At 34.4% G+C, this 22,023-nt stretch overlaps 1 protein-coding gene across 2 annotated transcripts; it reads right to left on the reverse strand.

The window, feature by feature from the left end:
• Positions 1 to 944: 944 nt before the first annotated feature.
• LOC108905348 (brefeldin A-inhibited guanine nucleotide-exchange protein 3) lies at positions 945 to 21,396 on the reverse strand. 2 transcript variants are annotated; one of them, XM_018708178.1, is made up of 18 exons: positions 21,180 to 21,396; positions 20,987 to 21,120; positions 13,861 to 14,161; positions 13,594 to 13,750; positions 13,338 to 13,544; positions 12,666 to 12,890; positions 12,382 to 12,612; positions 12,108 to 12,330; positions 11,933 to 12,052; positions 11,689 to 11,862; positions 11,456 to 11,639; positions 11,107 to 11,399; positions 8,689 to 8,830; positions 8,309 to 8,534; positions 7,865 to 8,114; positions 7,439 to 7,807; positions 4,793 to 7,384; positions 945 to 2,130 (listed from the first exon to the last, which is right to left on the reverse strand). In XM_018708178.1, the coding sequence occupies exons 1-18, from the start codon at positions 21,262 to 21,264 to the stop codon at positions 1,915 to 1,917; spliced, it is 6,129 nt and encodes a 2,042-aa protein (XP_018563694.1). In that variant the 5' UTR covers positions 21,265 to 21,396; the 3' UTR covers positions 945 to 1,914. The 2 variants fall into 2 exon arrangements, with proteins under 2 accessions (XP_018563694.1, XP_018563693.1); XM_018708177.1 differs by having other exon boundaries at positions 7,865 to 8,129.
• Positions 21,397 to 22,023: the final 627 nt, after the last annotated feature.

Genomic DNA, 22,023 nt, shown 5'->3' on the forward strand with positions numbered 1-22,023 from the left:
CACCCTGTATACAGGCCATATTTGTATTAGTTTCCTCAGTTTGCACAATATTTTGGTTTATTTACTGACGTTGTTCAAGGAGTAAAGTCAATATTATCATAGAAGTGCTTGTATATACGGGGCATTCCATGCCAAATTGCCGTCGTGATCCGACGATTTTTAATTTTCCTGATTTTTTTATATTATTTAGTACCCATTTATAGCAGCTTTCACGAATGTTTTCAAATATTTTTATTTCAATGTCTCAAGAAGTTAAAAGCATTTGAATATTTTGGGTAAAAAATTTTCATATACTTGGCAAAAACTAAAGATATCATACACTTTTTTTTCATTTTTTCGTTTTAAGATGCAGTTTTATAAAAAAATATATAAAAATTATACATTTTTAGTTTTTAGGGGTGTTTTTTAATTTTTAAATAAAAAAAGTGCTTTTTGAAAGTCAAAAAAATTGTCATTCAATATGCAAATTTATGAGACAGGTTCCAGAGTGGGATCTTTTTTTATAAAAAGGGTGTATAATATCTTCATATGAAACCTAGGTTCGAAAACTATTAGAAAAAGGATGAAACCATGGATAGTGTGCTGTAAATGCATTTTTGAAGGAGCACCTCCATTTCAAAACGCTTCCTAGCTAGCACAAACTTTACTTCTGATCATTATGTTTGAAGACATAATGAAATTCAAATTTAATATAACGTATAGCATAGCATATTGAAAAATAATGCATCATTTGTATTTGATGGAGCTGTGCCTCAAAGTATACATACATTTTAAACAAATAAATTCGTATATTTGATAATTCAATTTATTTTTTATTTTATGTCCACACCTACTTGGAATTTTTAAGGAACGTGTTATCAGTAGGTATATTAAAATCTAGATAACCAGAGAACGCACTTTCTCAGTAAATTTTATTTTTACATAAATACATAGTTTTTCATAATTTCATTTGCTTAATTACATCATTTACAGTGAGAAAGGGCGGTTATATTTTAGAATTACATTCAGTTAGCCCAAAAAATTTATATTCCCCTAACGAATTTTACTTTAAAAAATTAAATAATGAGTGTGTACCACCCAGGACAAAAAAAAGCTCTACAAATATTATATCGATAAACTCTACAACGTTTTAAAAAATAGTAGTAGCATCTCTCCAATCGAAAAAAAGTGTTTATTAACGCTGGGTTGAATTTTTTGCAATCTAATTGAAAATTACGTAACGAAACGTTTCTCAGAATTTTATGTAAAATCCACTAGGAGAATAATCGAATTTACCAAATCATTTATTCCAGCTATTAGGTATAGATCAGCAATAGGCAAAACAATAGATACAAAATGTCTACCACAAAAACTTTGGCGCGTTATTTCAGTGTTTGGGAATAAGTAAACTGATATTTTTACGATAACACAGCCACAAAAAAAGTCCAAATCCAAGAGAGCCACACATCATTTCCGCAGGAATTCAATGCGCTGAACACAATCCTGTAAAATGTATCATTTTTGTAGTATCGACTTCAGCTCGTCGAATTCCTTCGGAAATAATATATGGCTCTCTTGGGTTTGGACTTTTTTTTGTGTGGCTGTGTAATCAACGTAATATGCGAGCTATGTTTAAAATAATAGCAAAGATTGAACTGGAACGTACCTAAATAAAATAAGTGAGTTACATTTATTCAAAGCATCTTTTGATGGACTTTACCAACTAAATATTTTATCGCAAAAAGAAGAGATATTATATTGTACATTTCATGTTATTATAAAAGTAAAATTTTCAATTTTGTGCAACCAAACACATTTCCAGTTCAATCCTGACCTTATCCCATAGAAATAAATATATGCTATGGTTTTCCATGGGTTCTGTAAATAACCTACATCTAGTTTTACTCCGCTAGACTGTTACACGGTTAAAAGCGTTTAATAATTGTCGTGATCTATGTAAGAAATATTCATCCTTTGAAGTAAAACCTCTGCCGCCTTTTTAATTTTCTCATCGGGAGCTCCAATTAGTAAAACTGCTCCTGATTTTAGTATAGTGGCCAAAGGGGACAATTTTTCGGATGGTAAACTACTTAGAAGTTCCAGGCAAGCCTCCATTGTTTCGATTCTTGTTGTTTTGTACGCCTCTGAATCCTAAAAACAATTACATAAGCTATAACTATACAGGGTGTCCGTTAGTAGGTCCATTTAGGCAAATTCATCTATATCCAAAATCGTTTCCTTTAACCGCTAGATGGCCTCAAACATTCTGAAAAATATTTTAGTTTTGTAATAATATCTAATACGCATTAAGGGACTTTTATTATTTTTGGGGTGTGGGCATTTACTGATTTTTAAACTTACAACTGCTAGAAAATTGCTGCATTATGGAAATATTTGTCTATGACTTTTTCCGTTCATCAGTAGTGACAAACATTTTTCAGTTGGTCGCTGATACTATTTTGTAGTTTTTTATCTCTTGTATAATTTTTATACCTATATTATGTTGTAACCTATACTGCAATACTTAATAAATTGCTGACTTTGTATTTGTATAACCGTCAAACCTTTGCAAAATCGAGAAATTGAATTGAACATGCCAAAATTGAACTGTTCCAAAATGTATGAGGTGCTACTTACATTAATTGTATGAATACAATGAAAGTAGAAGTGAAATTGTAAAACCTGGAAAATATTGTAATGTTTACAAACTATTAAAGATGTTCAAAAAAGAAAATAGTCGCCATTTTCTTGCATACAAAAATTTACTCTAACAAATTGACTGATGTACTGTCAAAATTTCATGACATTGAGACGAATTCAAGTGGAGTTATTAGCTTTGATTTGGTTCCGACAGAGAACGGTTCTAGGACGGTTCAAATTAGTTGACCATTCCATTCATAAGAACATATAAACCAAGACGTACTGACAATACACTTTGGTAACTATGTTGAACTGTTCTAGGACTGTCCGCTGACAGAACCAAAACAAGCCTATTGTGTCAAAGGGTACAAAAAATGAGCATCGAACAAAGAATTAATACTAAATTTTGTTTTAAACTTGGTCAAACTTTTTGTATTGATGAACCAAGTTTCTGGTGATGACTGTTTATCGCGTTCGTGCTTCATGAATGGTATACAGTGGCGGCTCGCCAGGTGATGCAAGTGACGCACTGCTTTACCTAAAATTTCCCTTTGGTTGTGCAATTTAAAATTATTTTTATTTTACATAAATTTTATAATTTAGGAAATCCTTCTCGCGAACGTCAGTTTTTCGCAAATGCAACTAGAAATTTCCAGATTCCTTTAAAGCCGTTTGACCTTGAAAGTTTGAAAATTTTTGCCTGTGGCGCTGTTTTTTCTTTTTAGTCAATCAATGAATGTGCTTTTTCCATTCTCAATGTCACGAGCCGCCACTGGTGGTATATGCGGTTTAAAAAGGATATAAATGATGTACAACATGTTGGCTAACCGAAATCCGTGATCACTGCAGATTCCATCAGAATTGTGTGGGAGTTCAACAAAGATCAGCCGAAACCTTCATTGAAAATCATGGAATTCGAATTGATCATCTCAAAAACATCAATTTATCACATTTTGGCCGAACATTTGGGCTACCGAAATGTATATGCACGGTTTAAAACATTGTGACGGGTGATGAAACGTGGTGTTTTCAATATGATCCAGAAACCAAACGCCCAAAAAATATCATTTAGAGAAAACAGAAGTGTAGACAATGTTGATTTACTTTTACAATTCCAACGGCATTATCCACAAAGAATTCGTTCCACAGGGCCAAACCGTGAATGCTACTATCTTGGCGTATTGAAGCGTTTGGTGCATTGTATTCGACCGATTTTTTTTTACTAAAAATGACATTTTAACTGTCAACCACTTCCCATATTCACCTGATTTGACACCGTGCGACTTTTACCTTTTCGGAAAAATGTATTTGCCATGAAAGGAAAGCATTTTGTGGACGTAGAAGCCATCCAAAAGGCTTGTACATGCTAAAGGACATCCCAGCCGAATTTAGACCCCACAGTGTATTGAGACATAAGGGGACTATTTTGAATAAAATAACTACCAAAAAAACTTATTATTCTTTTTTTTAAAGTCCTGTTTACTTTGGAACGCACCTGGTAGTTACTCTGAAATTGAGTATTTTAATGTACAAATTTTGATCAATGACTTTCCCCTCGTACCAGACCTTGTAAAGGTAACCTCATCAGTACATTTTTTTTTGCTGAAATTCATATTGCGGATTTGTTTATTTTGTACAAACTGGCACAAAGTTACAAATATTTCTGGATTTGGGTAAGAATATAAAAGTTGTTCCTTTAAAATTTCGTGAGTAGTACTTTTAGGAACTGCTAGTTATATTTTCTAGGCTTTCTAGGCATCACTCATTTTTGGGTTTTTCTCAGTCCTTCCCAAAATTCTTCCATGTTCCATCCCTGCAGTTATTGTTGCACAGTGACGTCCTAGATTTTAATTTATTCGTTGAAAACTACCGCTTTCGCGAAAGCGTTGCGTGATTAGAATATCTTTCTGAGTAGTCTGACACTTTCATGATCATAGCCTTGAGAAAATCCGTAAACTAAAAGCATATCTACTTGTTCGTTCTATGGCGTTGAAAAAAGAAGCAAAATATGATAAATAAATTTTGTACTTATCTAAACCACTCATTTACTGAAAATTGTATGAAAGACAAATAAATTTTTCAGATACTTTGAGGCTTTCTATTGACCAAACGTAGTAATTTCGGATATAGTGGATATATATGGTCTTGAGCTGTATATTATTATTATTCTTACCTTAAATATACTCATGGCTCTTTGCTGCTGAATTTCCGTTGGTACAGGCAATGGAGGAGGGATAATACTCGAAGTGAATGGGTTTAATTTTGGACCGTTATGGGCAGGAGATGGTTTTTTCAATTTACTATCATAGTTTATGTCTTCCTTTATCCAAAGATGGCAACTCTTTGATTTAGACAGATCATTCCCTTTATCGCAAGACATTATTATATTGTCGCTTGAAATTGTGGACTTCCTCATTTGCAATAAAGTGTTTTTGTCGTATTTAATAGAATTCAATTCAATCTTATACTTCTGGTAAATTATTTTACTGTTGTATTTGCCAGCCAATTCATTAGTTTCATCATCGGTGGAACTGTTCTCGTTTTTGTCTTTCTTGTGGATTATGTTTTCGTCCAAACTACAACTCTGTTGCAGTTTCGACTTCTTTACTTCTGTGGTTTCTACCAGTTTCTCGTCGTTCTTCAAATTGGGTAAGATATCCCGCTCTAAATAACTCTCTGAATCTGTACTCACGCTTAAATTATCGTTATCTTCGTCTTGTTTAAAGTCTGCCAATTTGAACGCTTTGGGATATGGTTCTGAAGACGGGGCAATATCGTCGTCACTTTCATCAGACACGTCGGGAATTACTAAAGTTAAATTAATGTAAGATTCGCATAATCTATCCCACTTCACTTGTAATTTCTTCAAGAAATCTTCTATGTAATCCAAGTCTGTTAAGCATTTACTTTTTTCTTCACGAGCTAGTATTTCTTTAAGACTTTTCGGGTCTATAGAGTACTTCTCTATGCCGTCTAAGCACAATTCTATCAACACTATTATTTGGACAACTTCTGATGTATTTGCTTGTGTATATAGATTCGCTGCTTTGTTCAAATTCCCCACTTTCTGAGTCAAAAATTTTAACCCAGGTCTAACGTCAAATTCTTTGGAACGCACATTGGAGATTTCTAAACATTTCAGTAATATATTAACATGTTTCGCATTAACCTTAGTTAAGATGCCTCTTAAACTGCAGGAATTGATTTGCAAAATGTTTAATATAGGGGTTATGTGATTCAAATTTTGTAACAACGCACTCGAAATAGTTTGTACCAGCATCTGATGGGCTAAGATGCCCACCACAAGGTTTCTGAATGGAACCCTAATGGTATATAAGTCTGGGTTCAGCATAGAGTTGGTGTCAAAAGGATATAGCAAGAACACGTAGGTTCTGTCATCTATTACAACTCCTTTGGTTACTTCACATTCGCAAGTTTTACCCTGACACTTGTGGCAGTATCTCTGCGATTGCATTAAGAATACCTGCTGAGCCAGCTCATATAGCCTTTCATTTTCCGACACGGAACTGTCTTTCCTAGCTGCTACTTTAACCGTAGCCAGGTCTCCATAGAAGCTATCCGAATTTTCCTTAAAAGCTAGGGTGAGCTGCTGTAAAGGGTGCAAACTAATGGTACAAGCTCGATGCAAAGCTACAACTAGTATTTCCCACTGGTGGACGGTTAAGACTTTCCCTGCACTTAAAATAATGTGTCGTATACAAGAAGTTCCTAGCCTAGCAATATTTTCAGAGGGCTGTGCTATACACTCTATCAGAATTAGTAAGAGTTGCTTTAGGGCTAATGTAGCTGCTGGGTTTTCGTTCTCTTCGGTTGGTTGGTTTTCGTGAAGGTGGTATAAGTAATCCACAACCAGTTCGCTAGCTAAACCGCAGCAGTGTTTGAAATTTTGCCATACTTCTCCAGGTTTCTGAACCTTCACGTTCTGTCTCAACCAATTTTGGACCATTGGTAAAAGAATGTGATTTATACAATAAAACCCAAAGTTGATTCCTGGGTTAACTATCAGGTCTCTGATTAATTTAAATAACGTTTCTACCACGAATGGTTGGTTTTTGGGAGCTGAAAGAATGGAAGCTGATGACAGTCCTTCCAAAAGAATGTAATATATTTTCAAAACCCCGCTCTGCTTGTCCATGTGAGCTAATGTGAGTTTTTCCGATTCACAGTTGTCAAAATCTGTCTGGGTAACTAATATCTCATAACTTATATTGTCAAAGATGGATTGGTTAAAATTAACGATTTCTGCGTTTTGTATAACAGAGTCTACGAGTTGTGGATTTGTGTCGATGTTCATTCTGTGGGTTAAATTAAAAGTAGGACATTTGGGCATGTTGTATATCATCGATAAAATTGCTGCGCAGTTTTGTAGCAACTTCAGAGATTCTATACACATATCGACAGGACCGATTAATAACTTGGAAGGAAATTCTGTTTCTTTGTCCAAAAATGACAGCGACTTTTTATCATTAGGTTGGTTCACGGTTTGAGCCACGTACTCTGACTGATTGTCGTCAAAGTTTGAATTCTTTATGTGCGACAAAAGGCATAATATGTAATCCAGAGCGGCATTAGCAAACACCAAAGTATTATCCGTAGATAAAAAGATTCTGAACACTTCCAAAATTGCAGCAGCGTTGTTCTTGGCGTTCGCTACTCTTAAAGTTCCAAACAGTGGCCGCCACCCTGAGCAGATCTCGATCCTATTGGCCTCGACGAACTCGCATAAGCAGGCAACTATTTGATCCTAAAAATGTAAGTGTGATGTTAAATATTTTATTAGTGTGCAATGTATAAGTACCTGAACGTCCATATCGCATAGTTCTAAGCACAACAAGTTCTCAAATGGTTTAATGAGTGCTTCGTTGAAGTGAAAATGTGGAAGTTCAGCTTGTTCGTTTAGTAGAGCTGTGACGGAGTCATGTATGCAAGTGACTGCCTTTTTGGAAATAGTTCTGTCTTTGTGACACGCCGCCTGCATGAAATGCGGACCGACTATGGACCAAACTTTCATGATGTGGATTAGAGGCCTACCAGATTTTATACATTTCAGCGTGACCTCGCCTATCCTGTGCAAAAGTAGGGTTGCGGGTGGTTTTTGTTGGATCTCCAAGTCTTTCTTCCACCACTTTTTCTGTTGTCTGGGTGATTCTTCATATCTTGTAAATAGCTGAAATTTATTTATCACTTTCTCTTCTTTTATTGTAGAAATACCTATGACTTTTACCTGAGTGTGTGATGCTTTGCACAGCTCATTCAGAAAACTGCACAATCCTGGCAAAGATAGACGTAGTGCAGCCGAGTGAAACAGCTCGTCTGCCTTTTGCGACAAAACGCAACAAACCTTAGCCGCGTAAACTCCCCTTAAGAGTCCTTGACCTTGAGCGTTGTTCGCTCCACTCTTTTCGACTATTTCTGCCACAGTGGCGTCGTTAGAAGAAGACTGGTCGGAGCAGTACGAAGTGTTGTGGAGGAAACTGTAGACATCCACGCTATAAAAGATTGGTAAATTTGGGGAAATTTTCAAAAGAGCGTTGAAAAAGAGAATAAAAACAATTTTGAACACATTTTAAATATTTGGAATTATGGAAGGTAATAGCTTTTAAGTTTCTTAACATTTTTGAAAATATATCGGTCAAATTAAAATAACCCCCTAGATTTGTACACATACCAAGTCTCCTCGTCATTGTTAGTTATATTGAAGCTCATATGCAGCTTCTCTTGAGGGTCGGAATACGTGGTCGAAGTTACTATATTATTTTGGGTGTTCTGAGCCACCATCAGTAACTGAGTGGATCCAGTTTTACTGAAAAGGGAATGTTCCAGACTTGCCACAGCAACACATGCACTGAAAACGTGTGGCCAGCATGCTGAACTGTGGCACCCGAGTTCCAATCCTAAAAAAGTTTTTGACTGCTGCATACCATTAAAATTTAATTAGAATTAATACAGTAGTATCTCTACCCCACATTCTAATCACAAGGAATAACCTGGGAGTCGAGGACCTGTGTGGAAGTGGAGGCGGTAAATTATTATTTACTATTTCAATACCTTTGGAAAGTAGGACATCTAGTGATAGAGCGTGCGATGCTAGTAACTTTGCGCCTTGGTTTTTGCACGATGAAGCAGACAACAAAGATAAAATGCTGCTACTTCTAGCTTGGAGCTTTAAGGTATTGCTTAAACTAGCAGCCTGGAACAAAAAGCATAGTATTCGAAAATATATACCCTGTTTTCTGATATTTAATAAGAACCTAGTCAAATTAAATGGTAACATTTATATCAATATGATTTATTTGATTCCATTTATATCTTTATTAAAGATGTATAGAGTAAAAAGGTAAATATATTCCTTCAAAGGGGCAATAGAGGACTTGAAAATAAACATTATGTAACCTGTGATCTAAACAGTAATATTTTCAAAATAAAATCAAAAACCATTCACTGCGGAAACGTGAATTCTGTGTAACGTATGGATTAGTATCTCACCAATATTGAGTATATGAGAATTCATTATCCGTCTTTTTTAAATCAGCATTCATTTGTAAAGCGTACTATGTATAAGTTGATTGGTGTGTCACTTGCTACCAAAATCAACGGCATACGCGGCTGAAAATCATTTGCCTTCAAAATCTGCACACGTTGTACATGATAAAGGTGCAGGAACCACTCCTGTAACACACACCACATAGTAGTGTTTGAAACACTTATTTCACGTACAATATCGCGAGTACTGCGGCTCTGGTTTTGCACAATTAAATGGGACAATGCAGGGTCGGCCTTAGTTTCGGGTAATAATTCATTCATTTTCTGGAACACATGGCGCTATAATAGGCCAGAAGTTGCTCACTGAAAATTGAATACTTTCGCGTCTTCTATTACCTCTTTGAAGGAACACATTTATTTCAAATACACCCTAAGTATTTTTTGTCATGTTTTTGTAGTTGGTACGGATTTTGAGAAAACGCAAATGTTTTGTTAAATGCAACTTTATTGTAAAAAGAATATGTGTAGATAAAATGCATTGTTTCAGAGACAATTAGATTTCTTATTTGCTACTTCAATTCTCAGATAAGTACAGATAAATACATATTTGAATATATATACTTTAGTCATTATCTTTTTTGCTAAATTTTCAAATTAAAGTTTTTGTATGATTTGGATATTTGGATATTGAAATGTCTGCGTTCAATGAGACATAGCGTTATGAATGTAATTCCACCAAACAACATCTAAAAGCTTATATCTCAATTAGCGTTGACTTTCGAGTTGAGATAAATCGATTTAAATATCGAAAAAGTTAAATATATACACATATTTAATACTAATTAAATTAAATACCTGCAAATTAAAATGCATATACAGGGTGTAAGAATTATGACTGCCATAACTTCAACATGAGATAGAGTAATCATAAATGAACAAAAAAGTTGTATATTACAGGGGCGTAAGATTAACAGTTTCCAAAATACAGCGAGTATTAAAATTGGCTGATGCACATCACGTGTGTACGCGGCAGACTTATCCTATGGAAAAAATGTAAACAACTATTATTGTGAAACATTTAGTAAATTTCAATTGTTATCGAGTTTTAAATAAATAAAATAAAATGTATATTTTGTAGTACGAAGATAGTGTCGTACTTAAATTTTAGCTCGAATTATGAATCCCTTAAAACAGGAACTTAACTTTTAATCAAATTATGAATTTGAGAAATATGTAATTAAAGTATCCAAAGATTCACGTCATCCAAACAATCATACGTATTAAAAATAATTTAGGGACTTACCAAAAAGCAAAATTCAGTAATTTTTAAACACACAAGTACAAAACAAACTATGCTCAAAATGCCTACCACCATTTTCGATGCACGCACGACACCTTCGAATCAAATTTTCGCGCACTCGCTGGAAAACACCTCAAGAAAAGGAAATAGTGGTACGCAAAAAACACTCCGACACGGTCCAACTCCAGATACCAACACCAACTGAATTGCGTATTGCTGGACAGCTTAGTACCTCGTGTTAACCGCCGCGCCGTTGTCACACTGCTCGATATGAATTTGATCGAATTTTAAAATACAACGCTAATTATTTTTTAGAATTAAGCATAAAGAGGTTAAAAAAAGTGATAAACATTGTATTTTATGATATTCTTTGCACGCAGTTATGTGAATATTCCTTAATTAATCGAATGTTTGTACATCAAGTTGGAGATTTTGATAATTTTTTCTCGGAAATGGTTGAGTTTAGGACCCACGTCATATAAAGTTTGGTTGTTTATTTGAATGTATTCTATCGTCTGTTAAAATTAAGGTAGTCAAACTTCTAACACCCTGTATTTACTGAAATACTAAAATAAATGTTTAAAATAAAACTAACTTTTGGTCAAGAATAATTTCATTTCTAAAACACCTTGTATATAAATTCCATATTATGAAGTAAAATAAACCCACTCTGCTTAACTTACTTTGTGTAATCCTTCCAAACTAGCCGTAATGATGTCATCACGTATCTTTTGTCTGTACCTTTGTCGCGCTCTCCTAGCGACCAATCTGCTGAGAGCAGAAGTGCCGCCTAGATGAGGCCTTTCCCCAAGAGGAGCCCCCAAAACGGACACGACAGAGTCCCAACAACAAGTTAGAACCCTCCTGGACAATTTAATCCCTGCATCTGCCTCAGCGCTGCTTTCTGGGGTGCCGTGAACTTTTTGAAGTTTCTGCCAGTCGGTCAGAAGTTGGGATGGACATAAACCGCCAACATCTTTTTTAAAAAGGGCATGGTTATATTACAGATAAATACATTTCTTTGCTCCTTACCTATTAGTAAATTAACCAAAGCGGGCTGATGTGAATTTTTCGGTTCGTATCCAGCTGCAAGCAGTAAGGATTTGGCCAAGACGTTCTGGTACAATTCACAAAGCCACGTAGCAGACACGTAGACTAGAACGCCGCTACCATGAATTTCCTCGACGAATTGAGCCTCTGTTATGGGCACAGAAACCTGTAATATATGGATTAAAAAGAACAGTTTTAAATCTGTTTATACTTACGTCTTTATTTTGATCATCATAATGGCCTGCTTGAACTAGTTTTAAATCTAATAACAATGCTGAGTAAGTGGCAAGATATACTCCATCAGCATTCATGATTGTAGCTATTTCGTAACTTTGTGCAGAGTTGTGTTGACAGCATTTAGAGGCAAATTCTTGTAACACCTCATCCACCTAAAAGGTTAAATAATTGAAAAACATACAAAAGTACATTCTTCCTCATTTGTGGATGTCTGAATATTACCTGTATAGATGACCTTAACGACATTAAATTTGGCAATAGTATATGCTGCAATGTCTTGACAAAATGTCTAGCATTATGCCTTTCTACATCTGTATTACATTCTTCTATTCCTGTTCTTCCCTGAGAATAAAAAAAGTGAATCATAACGTATGAAAGTTATTACAAGTTATTTTACCAAGTTGAGCGATTTTGGCAACTTATATAACTTTTGCAGCTGCTGGTTGGTCAAAAAACTATCATCGTCCATGATGCTGTCATCTGATAAGTTACCTTCTTCCTCAGGTCCTTCAGTAGCTCCAGAACAGTCAGTCTCCGAGCCTCCTTCTACATCAGGAATATTTCCCTCAATGCCACTACTATCCGAATCGCTCTGGTATTTCAGATTTGCCACCACGTCCCTGAAAAAAAACGATATAAACATCTGGTTTACAAATGATTGTTTCCTCTACCTATATGGCTTTGGTAACCTTGCCAAGGATTGATAAGTCAAAGGTCCGGTATAGTCGGCTTGTTCCACAGTCAGATATCTGGTATTGGTTAAGTCAGCAGCTTCTTGGTTCAGTCCCTCTCCTCTACATAGGGCTTCTAAAGAACCCAAAAGGGCCCCTACACATTCTACACTAGCCAATAGTACACTAGGATCAGCACATTGGGATGATTCTTCAATTGAGTCCATAATCCTAAAAAAGTAACATTGTTAGATGTCTAATGTAGTTGAGTTAAGTCATCATACAGTCTTATTATTGCCATGTCATCACCAGCGTGTCTATGAATTGGTCCACTCAGTAAAAGTAAATCAGCAAGTCTTCCAGGAGACCTCAGGAGTTCCCTGGCTGCTCTTAATGGTTCTAATCTTTTTGGAGGGCTTGGTAAGAGTAGCATTCTATGGAATAGAGCTTCTAACACTGGTCTCAGAGCTCGTTCTCTCCCCACTAGTCTAACTACTTGGATGCCGATGCTGTAATTTACATAACGATAAAATGTCAATATCAATTTTTCAGAAATTTAAGATCTTTGGATAGCTCCAAAACAGAAAGTAGAACAGAAGCTGGAGTAGCAAAGTTTAAGTTCTTATGGCAAAGAATTCATGGCCCAGCAGCCTTCTACTACACTATTCTTAGCAGCAGAAAGAGCTACACATCTTACTACTACACAGCTTACCTACATATCAGTCAGGCTGCAACAAAGACCTTAAACGCAGTGTGTCCAAAAATATCTAAGACTACTTAAATCATGAAGCATGAACTAAAACATCTATGAGAAAAAATGTAAATAGATAAAGAGAAAAACAGGGAAAGAAATTAAACCAAATAAAGCAGCAATAAAGATTTTCATAAGCAACTTATTTGACATTTGAACATTACTTGACAACTTGAAACTTAAAGAACTGAATGTATTTACTTACCTATATACAATTTTGGATTGACTTGTTGTTAAAGCTTGCCCAGACGTATCCCCGGGTGCTCCTAGCAGAGAAAGAAGAGCGGGACAGAAGCGTTGCCAAAGAAACGTGGTAAAGTGTATGTTGGAATGAACAGTATGTGGCAAAGTGTTCACAAGGGTCAAAAGACATTCCAGTAGGAACACTACTATGTCATTTGATTTTGGTAACCTAAAAGATTAATGTATTAAGTTTTGCATTGAATTGTGAAGATACGTACGATTTAGTTTCTTCCAATTTACTGCAAATATACTGCATCACGGGTATGGCTTCATTGAAACATGCCACTGTAGAAGTTTTTGTGTACACCATTTCAGCACTGCTTCCTGAATTTTTGTGCTTCTGTTGCTGCTGTAGAATTTCCTGGCATTCTTCATCTGTAAGGAAATTTGACTCAAGTTAGTAATACAAGTACCTAACTTTAAACTTATGCTTATAGTTAGTATGTTCGAACAGAAAAGTTTACATCATGATTGACATAATTTACCTAAAAATGTGCAGAAAGCTGTCAAAGTTTGAGAGGCAGCCGCTTGAGCCGCGGCTCTGACAGGTTGTGTTCCAGTTTCGTAGGCTTCTCCACATCTGCTGAGCAAGAGCATCACCAACCTCCCATTCAAGGCCCAACTCGCTGAACAAGCTAGGTTCAGGACCACCCGCAGTATATGGACTTGCGTATCTTCGCACTGGGACAGCATGGAAGAAGTTGCCAAGAGCAGTTGGGCTGGTAACCAAAGGGAATCGTCTTCTGGTTCTGTTCCTGATTGAAATCTTTCATCTCTTACTATTTTCTGAAAAAAATCTGTCTTGTGAACGAATGTAGCTTTCAAAATTATCTGGTACTGTCTTTGTTTCTCCAACTGGGCTTGTCCCGCTCTACTGTTATTCATGAAATCAACATCATGTAGATTTGTTGCAGTTAATTTGTTAAATGAAATTTAATTTAAAAATAAAGCAGATCTTAATAATTTTTATACTATTTTACAAATAATAGGGTACCTATTCAAATAAGGCAGAGCCACTAGAGTAATCAAATACAAAATATAGGTACAGTATTCATAAAAAATTTATTAATATTGAATATTTTGTATATTATGCATAAATAAATAAACTTTTAATTTAGGAAGAATTTCACTTTTCACATTCTTTTTAATTACTAAATATGTTTGTTCTATATAGAATTAATCATAATATTTCTTTTGGGGTTTGTGTTCTTTACAAGCTTCAAACTTTTCTAAATGAAGATGAAAATACATAAAACTTAATTTAATATTTTTCTTAATCATGATTGTTAGATATAATAAATGTAAAAGTTTATTCATTTCATTCGGTTTTACTGTCAGTATCATCGCCTGAATCAATAATGAACCTCTCTGTGCCTACTCTTATTGGAATGAAATCTGGAGATCGTGTTTTACCATTGAACAATCATATTTTGGCTTCTTTTAATCCAGTGGTTTGATTATGTTAGTGCTGCTGCATATTTCTACCATTCTGAGGTGGAGCACTATCTGGTTAAATCCACATATTATTGTGCACGACAACATAAATAAGTTATCTCCAAGTCGCTGAATCAGAGGAGGCCAAAATCCTCCTGTTCAATGGCCACCACAGTCCCCAGATTTTTTTTTGGTAGTGTGAAGAATATTGTTTTTGTTTGGCAATTAATAAATACTCTGTATTGAACAAACAAGTTTGACAGAACGAATGACACTGACACTGACACTGTGACATGTCACTTTTACTTGTATGAACTTTGGTATATTTTTTATTATAAGTATAAGACTTTTACACAATTTGTTGAGAATTACTTTATTCATTCAGCTTCAGAATACGGTCCAAAATGCTTTCATGTATGCTTTTACCCTTCTTTTTATTGGCTTTAAATGTTCTTATTGAAAATGTTTTGAACTCACGAATTACAAGTTAAGATTTCTAACTAAAAATGAAGATTTTCTAAGAGCGATAAAACAGTCACAAAGAAAATTGTGGACCTGAAAATTCAGTAGGAAAGTTTGGCAGGATAAAAGATCGTAGACCCAATTTTTCAAATGTTTTCTGAAGTGTTCAAGTCTACTTAGACATAACAATTCCAATGGAATAAATAGGTAACATCCATATCAAATTTGAAGTTAATTTCGAAAATCATAATATAATAAAACACTATTTTGAAAATTATATTTTAAAGAAGACATTTTTGTATAATAGTAAGCCCGGATTTTTCTGGGAGACTATAATAGAATTTATTTCACATAGAGATTAAGATTATTTATTTTCCCCCTTAAAAAAAGGTTTCATAACGAATATTTCGTCACTTTAGGCACAACTATTGCGTGTCTCTAAGTATTTATAGGATATGTTTACACCAATTTTAAAGTAACCCAAATTTGTTGGACAATTTATTATCACGTCCTGAAATAATAGTCTTCCTTTTCTCTTACACTATAACATCTGTTCAAAAAATAACCGAACTTTTTTAATTACGCGCAAATTGAGATATTTAGTGATATGCGGTTGGCAGCATTGCGTTGCGCATGGCCTCCTCTGTAGCACATGTTCTTGGATTGTTGATACGTCATTTAGTTTTCGTGATATTGTTATTTGAGTGCAAAGTGTTTAAGAGTTAGTGACGAATTTTGAAGTGTGCGATTTTCTAGAACGATGCACTGTAAAATTTTGTGTGATACTGGGGAAAACTTTCGCAGAAACATTTCAACTTCCGAAATAAGTGTACGCAAATAACGCTCTGGGTTGATCGCGATGTTACGTATGGTTTTCACAATTTCACGTTTTTCACGACCAGGAAAACCTTGGACTGTCAACTCCCATGTTCAAAGTCAAAGATCTGGTGCATGCAAATCGCCAATTAACTCAGAGAAATTGCAGAAGAGTTTAGCATCTCAGTTGAGTCATGCCATGAAATTTTGACTGAAAAATTAAACATGCATCGAGCAGCAACATTTTTTCCTCGTTTTGACCTTCTAATGATTTTGAAATGACCTTCAGATGTTCATAACGGTAAAAGTAATATTGAATTTAAACTCAGCAACCCTAAAAATATACGTATAGATTTTTTCAGATTTTTTATACCGATTTTCTCGATTAGACCTTTAAATGACCTTGATATGACCTTCAGATGTCCTTCAGGGGTGAAACTGAAAGCGTATTTTAACTCAGCTACTCCAAAAACATACGTATAAATTTTCTCAGATTTTTTAGACCATATTTCTCGATTTGACCTCCAAATGACCTTTATGCGACCTTTAGAAGTCTTTGAATGGTGAAAATAGTAGCGGCTTTGAACTCGGCTACCCCAAAAACATACGTATGAATTTTTTCAGATTTTTTAGACCATTTTTGGACATTTGACCTTCAAATGACCTTGAACCTGACGTGATGGAGCTTAGCCAACCTCGTATTCGGAATCAGCGATCCAAAAAACCTATAAGTACCCTGGTCAGGTCCGGTGATTATTCTTGGATCAAATGTTGACCTGTGATAATTAATAAAGTTTAAAAAAGTTCAGTTCGGTTATTTTCTGATTAGACCTCATATTTGCCTCTAACGATATCGATTCACGGATAACAAAGTATGCCAGAAGCCTACTTTAATTAACAATGGTTTGTTGCCGGGATGACTCAGTGCAATCATTATTTGCCGTTTGCCAAATACACAGGCTGACATTGTTATTGCGTGTAGTTTTCCCATTTCGTTGATGTGAGTAGAAAAAGATATCCATCATTTGTTATCAGTTCAAAAAGTACCAACTTAAATGGGAAATTATAAATAATTGTCAGGTGCAAGTTTCTAGAAATCGAATGAGCTTTGTGCAAGGTTATAAAAATCCGCATTGCGTTTTGCGCAATTCCAATACTGCTTATCAGTTTGCGGGTTATTTGTACAACGTTTCGTCTGGTCGCGTCTTCCTTCAGGCTGTGTTCTAAATACAAATTTCATATAAATCTAACATTTAAATCTAAATTAAATGAGAATAGTCAATAATTGGCCAATTTTTCATCCTCGGCATTTCATAGGTCTTCAAAATTTTTTAACTGAAATGGAAAATTTATAAATTTAAATCTTTAAATCTGTACAAGAAAATTAATCTGCACTGTAGGTCGATAAAATTTGAGATATGTGTTTTAAGTTAAAGTAATTAAAGCTACGAAGCTTAACATTTAAGAAAGGTAGACTTCTAAAGCAATTTTCCCAAAAAAACACCTATTGAAAACATCAACTAAAAAAATGGCAGCAAACCATGGATTATCAACAGAATCATCGCAACTGGTACATACATATAAAAGTGTTAATTTGTATTTGTTATTGTTACTGAATTTGTATATAGGAGCTTTACTTCAACTTTGGAAAGAAATTAAGACTATAATGAGGTTTCATCATTTTTACAATATTTTCACTTTTTTTACTCTTAAAATGTTTTATTACTTTAATATTTAGTTATGTAGGTCAATATACAGGGTGATTCAGAACTTATTAAGAAAAAAAAAATTGGACATAGAGGGGACGCTTACTTATACAATTTTGTAAAGAAAAAATCAAAAAGGGCAATTTGAAAATGATTTAAAAATACACTTCTGCACGACACTGGAAAGTGGTCCACTGTAAGACCTGACTTCGCACAAAGCAGCCGGCATGGCGGCAAAGTGTGATAAAAACGGACAAAAACAACTTTCGCAAGGAAAGAAATAAATAGAATTTTATAGCACCTATTATATCAGCAAATTCAACTGCGTTTGCCGCTATTGTTATTATTAATTAATACAATTAATTTGTGGTTTTAATTAATTAAAAAAATAATTTGACATACGACGTGTGTAAACACATTTGGGTCCGTCTTATTCCGTTTCTACGAACTAACACAAATGTTGTCTTGCTTCACAATAAATTAAAACGATATCCATCAACTCCGAGTTGCTATACACGCAAGCCATTTTTGACAATAACTACTAAAAAACTATTGTAAACGCCGCAGATAACGGGTAAATACTATCGCAACGACGATTGTAAATTCGGATTTCAGTATTCGGAGTCGCTGAGGCCACGTGGCTCTCCACGCGTATTGCGAATGACACTAGAGACTACAGGAGTCCAGCTATGTAATGGTTAAATGTACTACAACATCAATAATTTTTTTTCAGAAACTATAAGGATTTTACAACTTTTTTTTACGATGTTGACTTCATTTCTCATACTGCATCTATTACCAAAATTTTTTTGGAGAAGTTGTGAATCACCCTGTATATATTTAGTAACAGAAAGACTGTTTGTCCATATAGATTTCTTGTTTTCTCATATTTTTATTGTTATTTTATTTAAGCTTATTGTTATATGTTAATGTTTAATTTCGCAACAAGTGTTATTCCCTTTTTGGATATCTACTTCGTTTATTTACTTATTTCAAGTTTAAAGAAATTAATTTCTTCCACTTGAAGAATTTACTATAGGTACCCATAATTTGTTTTAGTGGAAATAAATAAATATCATAATAAAAANAAAGCGAAATCTACATATAACACAATATTTTCCCATTGTCTATTCACAAAAACAATAAAATCTGCCAAAAAAACCTAATAATCCACGGTAAACACAACGTTAAGCTTACTAAGGACGCAAATAATTAATGGCTGCCGACAGTCGTAAACAATAATAAACATCCAGCATAGAGCAGGTACTGCGCGCGCACCTTACCACATGTCTTTAGCCAATAGGAGGCTGAGTTCTCAAAATATTTACAGTAGAACAAAACAAACCAAGACAATGCACTGTCTATCCTTTCTGAGGTCGTTGGTTTGTCCATATAGATTTCTTGTTTTCTCATGTTTTTATTGTTATTTTATTTAAGCTTATTGTTAGTAGTTATATGTTAATATTTAATTTCGCAACAAGTGTTATTCACTTTTTGGATATCTACTTCGTTTATTTACTTGTATTTCAAGTTTAAAGAAATTAATTTCTTCCACTTTGATCGAAGAATTTACTGTAGGTACCCATAATTTGTTTTAGTGGAAATAAATAAACATCATAATAAAAAATAATAATAAATGAATTACGAATCTGATTGAGTCGATTTCCTTCTAAAAATATAGGCTCACTGAAGTTAAATTTTCAACACCATTTTTATTGTTTCTCTTTACTGTTAAAGCCAAGTTGATGTGCTATCTAGTCAATATTGGTTTCAGTCATGCTTGCCAAATGCTATTTGAATATTTTATTGTTCCCTCCTTTGTAGTCCTAAACTACAAATGTATCTCGTAGAATCGAAACTGCACCAATATATCCTCTAATGGATGTCTGTTTTGTAACTAAGTAATCATATATTTGTTCTGCACTTTACAGTTAGTTTATAAACTGAAAGAAATGGACTTATGAAACTGTTTCTCTAGAATAATATGTATAGCGCATATTAAAACTTTTATAACAAATATAGGTACAACTTTTATTTAAAAAAAACCACTCATCTTCATATTCATTATTCAATTACTTTAACTGGAATGCGGTTAGTACACCTTATGCGTCTATGAAATAAAGGTTATAATGAATTACTTATATTTTTATGTATTATAGGCTTTATGTTCCATTGTATAGTAGCGAAGATTTGTTATATAAAGATCATTATCCGAATCCGTATATAACAGCTGTATTAACAAAATAATGGTTATAATCGTAAAATTGTCGATAGTCCGCTGTGCGTAGACTATTACGCTTCTTCTTGTTGGATGAGTATAGGTACATATTTCGTCATGAACTTCATATAAGTATTTTAATTGTATAGGTTAGAACTTTCATTACGAATTATTACGAAATTATAGTTCTGTCTGTCAATTTATAAACGAAATAGTTGATAAATTAGAAATACGTATCTATAAATTTCTATAAATTTCAAAAGGTTGCCAAACTGAAACAATTATTGTTTGTAAAAAACACGATTGTCAACATGGAATATCTATATAGATATTTAATGTATAATTTAATAATTTTTAGCAAAAATATTTGATTTGATGGTTTTGTCTTGTAGGTAACAATTCTTACTGGCTTATAAAGTAGCGAAAGTGTAACATACTGTATATTGCTGGATTCGTAATTCAAAATATTATCCGGCGCTACTAAAATATACAAGGTTATTAAAAAATAATTCATGAACAAACAATTTATCTGATTGCGTGTTGTGATTCCATAGGACCTTTTGCCATAGCTCTACATTTTGTCTCATTTAAATTTCTTAACAGCAAAAGAGTACCTACATTGATATACAAATCAGAAAATTATGGCTCTCTCTGTACAATTTAAAACAGCGGAAGCTATCATGCAAATATTTCAGCTAAATTTACTCAATGATGGGTCACGTCCAACGAAATGACAAGATACAAATTCCCAACTTCCAGAGCGTATATGAAATTTATTTCCTATATGGCGTCACTTTGATAAGTGTTTTATACTCAAGTTGTGATTGCAGTGGAAAATGGGACAATCCTGTGGGTGTGAATATCTTTATTTGATATGTTTATTAGGTTTATTAGGTAATATGTTCCCCATTTATCATTTTTATTTATCTATATTTATTTGTAATGCGACATTGCTAGCGGTCTGTCAAAACTTACGTTCAACCCCGTTAAGGCCAAGGACACCAGTTTGCTCCTCTTGCTCTCCAGGGCCAACTTCAGCGGTAGAAAACACACGGACCTGAGTTCGTGAGAAGGACTTCTTAAAAGATTCTGTTGTGCCGATAATAGATCTACAAACAAGCGTAAACCATATTTTTTACGATTCTATAAAACAATAAGCATCCCTTACCGTGCGCTTCTTGTGCCCTCTGTTTCAAGTTGTTCAGTTTCGATCCCGTGGCTTCTTTCACTATATTTAACAGGAGGTCCTCCATTTTTATTGGAAATGTGTGTGTTTATGCCTAGACCATACTGGAGACTGACGTTTTTGCCGAATGCGCATTTTCCCCATTCGGAAAATCAATAAAACACATCCAAACGAAGCAACAAGTTGCAGTCGGAGCGTGTTTGGATATGAAAGCGGTAACATAATGGAGTGAGAACGGCCAGGCGTGCATGGTGTGTGACTGATATGATAAATTTACCACAGCCGGTTAGTTTTATCAAGCGTACTTGATTGGCTCTTTATGACTAGGTCTCTGAAGCGTGAGCAAACATTAAAGCTGACAGCGGTCACTTAACATTGTAAATTTAGTAATTTTTTTGGTAAATTCTGAAGTTACAAACCAAACACAAAAAAGATAACAGCTTCATTCAGTTTGATTCATATTCGGTTTTTAATAGATTCTGACTTATTCATAAATATACCAGGTTGCAATTTTTTTATAAATAAGCATTAATTTACGTGCTTATTACATTATTACACAATTCATCTCCGAAATCCTAGACAAACAGTCTCAGGCGGATGTCGTATGTCGAAGGCATTTGACAGACTTGATCATGGCATGCTGTTAAGGAAATTATTATCGTGTGGTTTGTCGTTAAACTTAATCAACCTGTTCACTTCTTATCTGATGGATAGAAAACAGTATGTCATGTTCTATGGTTTTAAATCTACTGAATACGTAGCTTCATCTGGAGTGCCTCAGGGAAGCAACTTGGGTCCTTTAGTATTTAATATTTTTATAAATGAT

The sequence above is a fragment of the Anoplophora glabripennis genome, unplaced genomic scaffold, assembly GCF_000390285.2.
Source record: "Anoplophora glabripennis isolate ALB-LARVAE unplaced genomic scaffold, Agla_2.0 scaffold328, whole genome shotgun sequence".
NCBI classification, from domain to species: Eukaryota; Metazoa; Arthropoda; class Insecta; order Coleoptera; family Cerambycidae; genus Anoplophora; species Anoplophora glabripennis.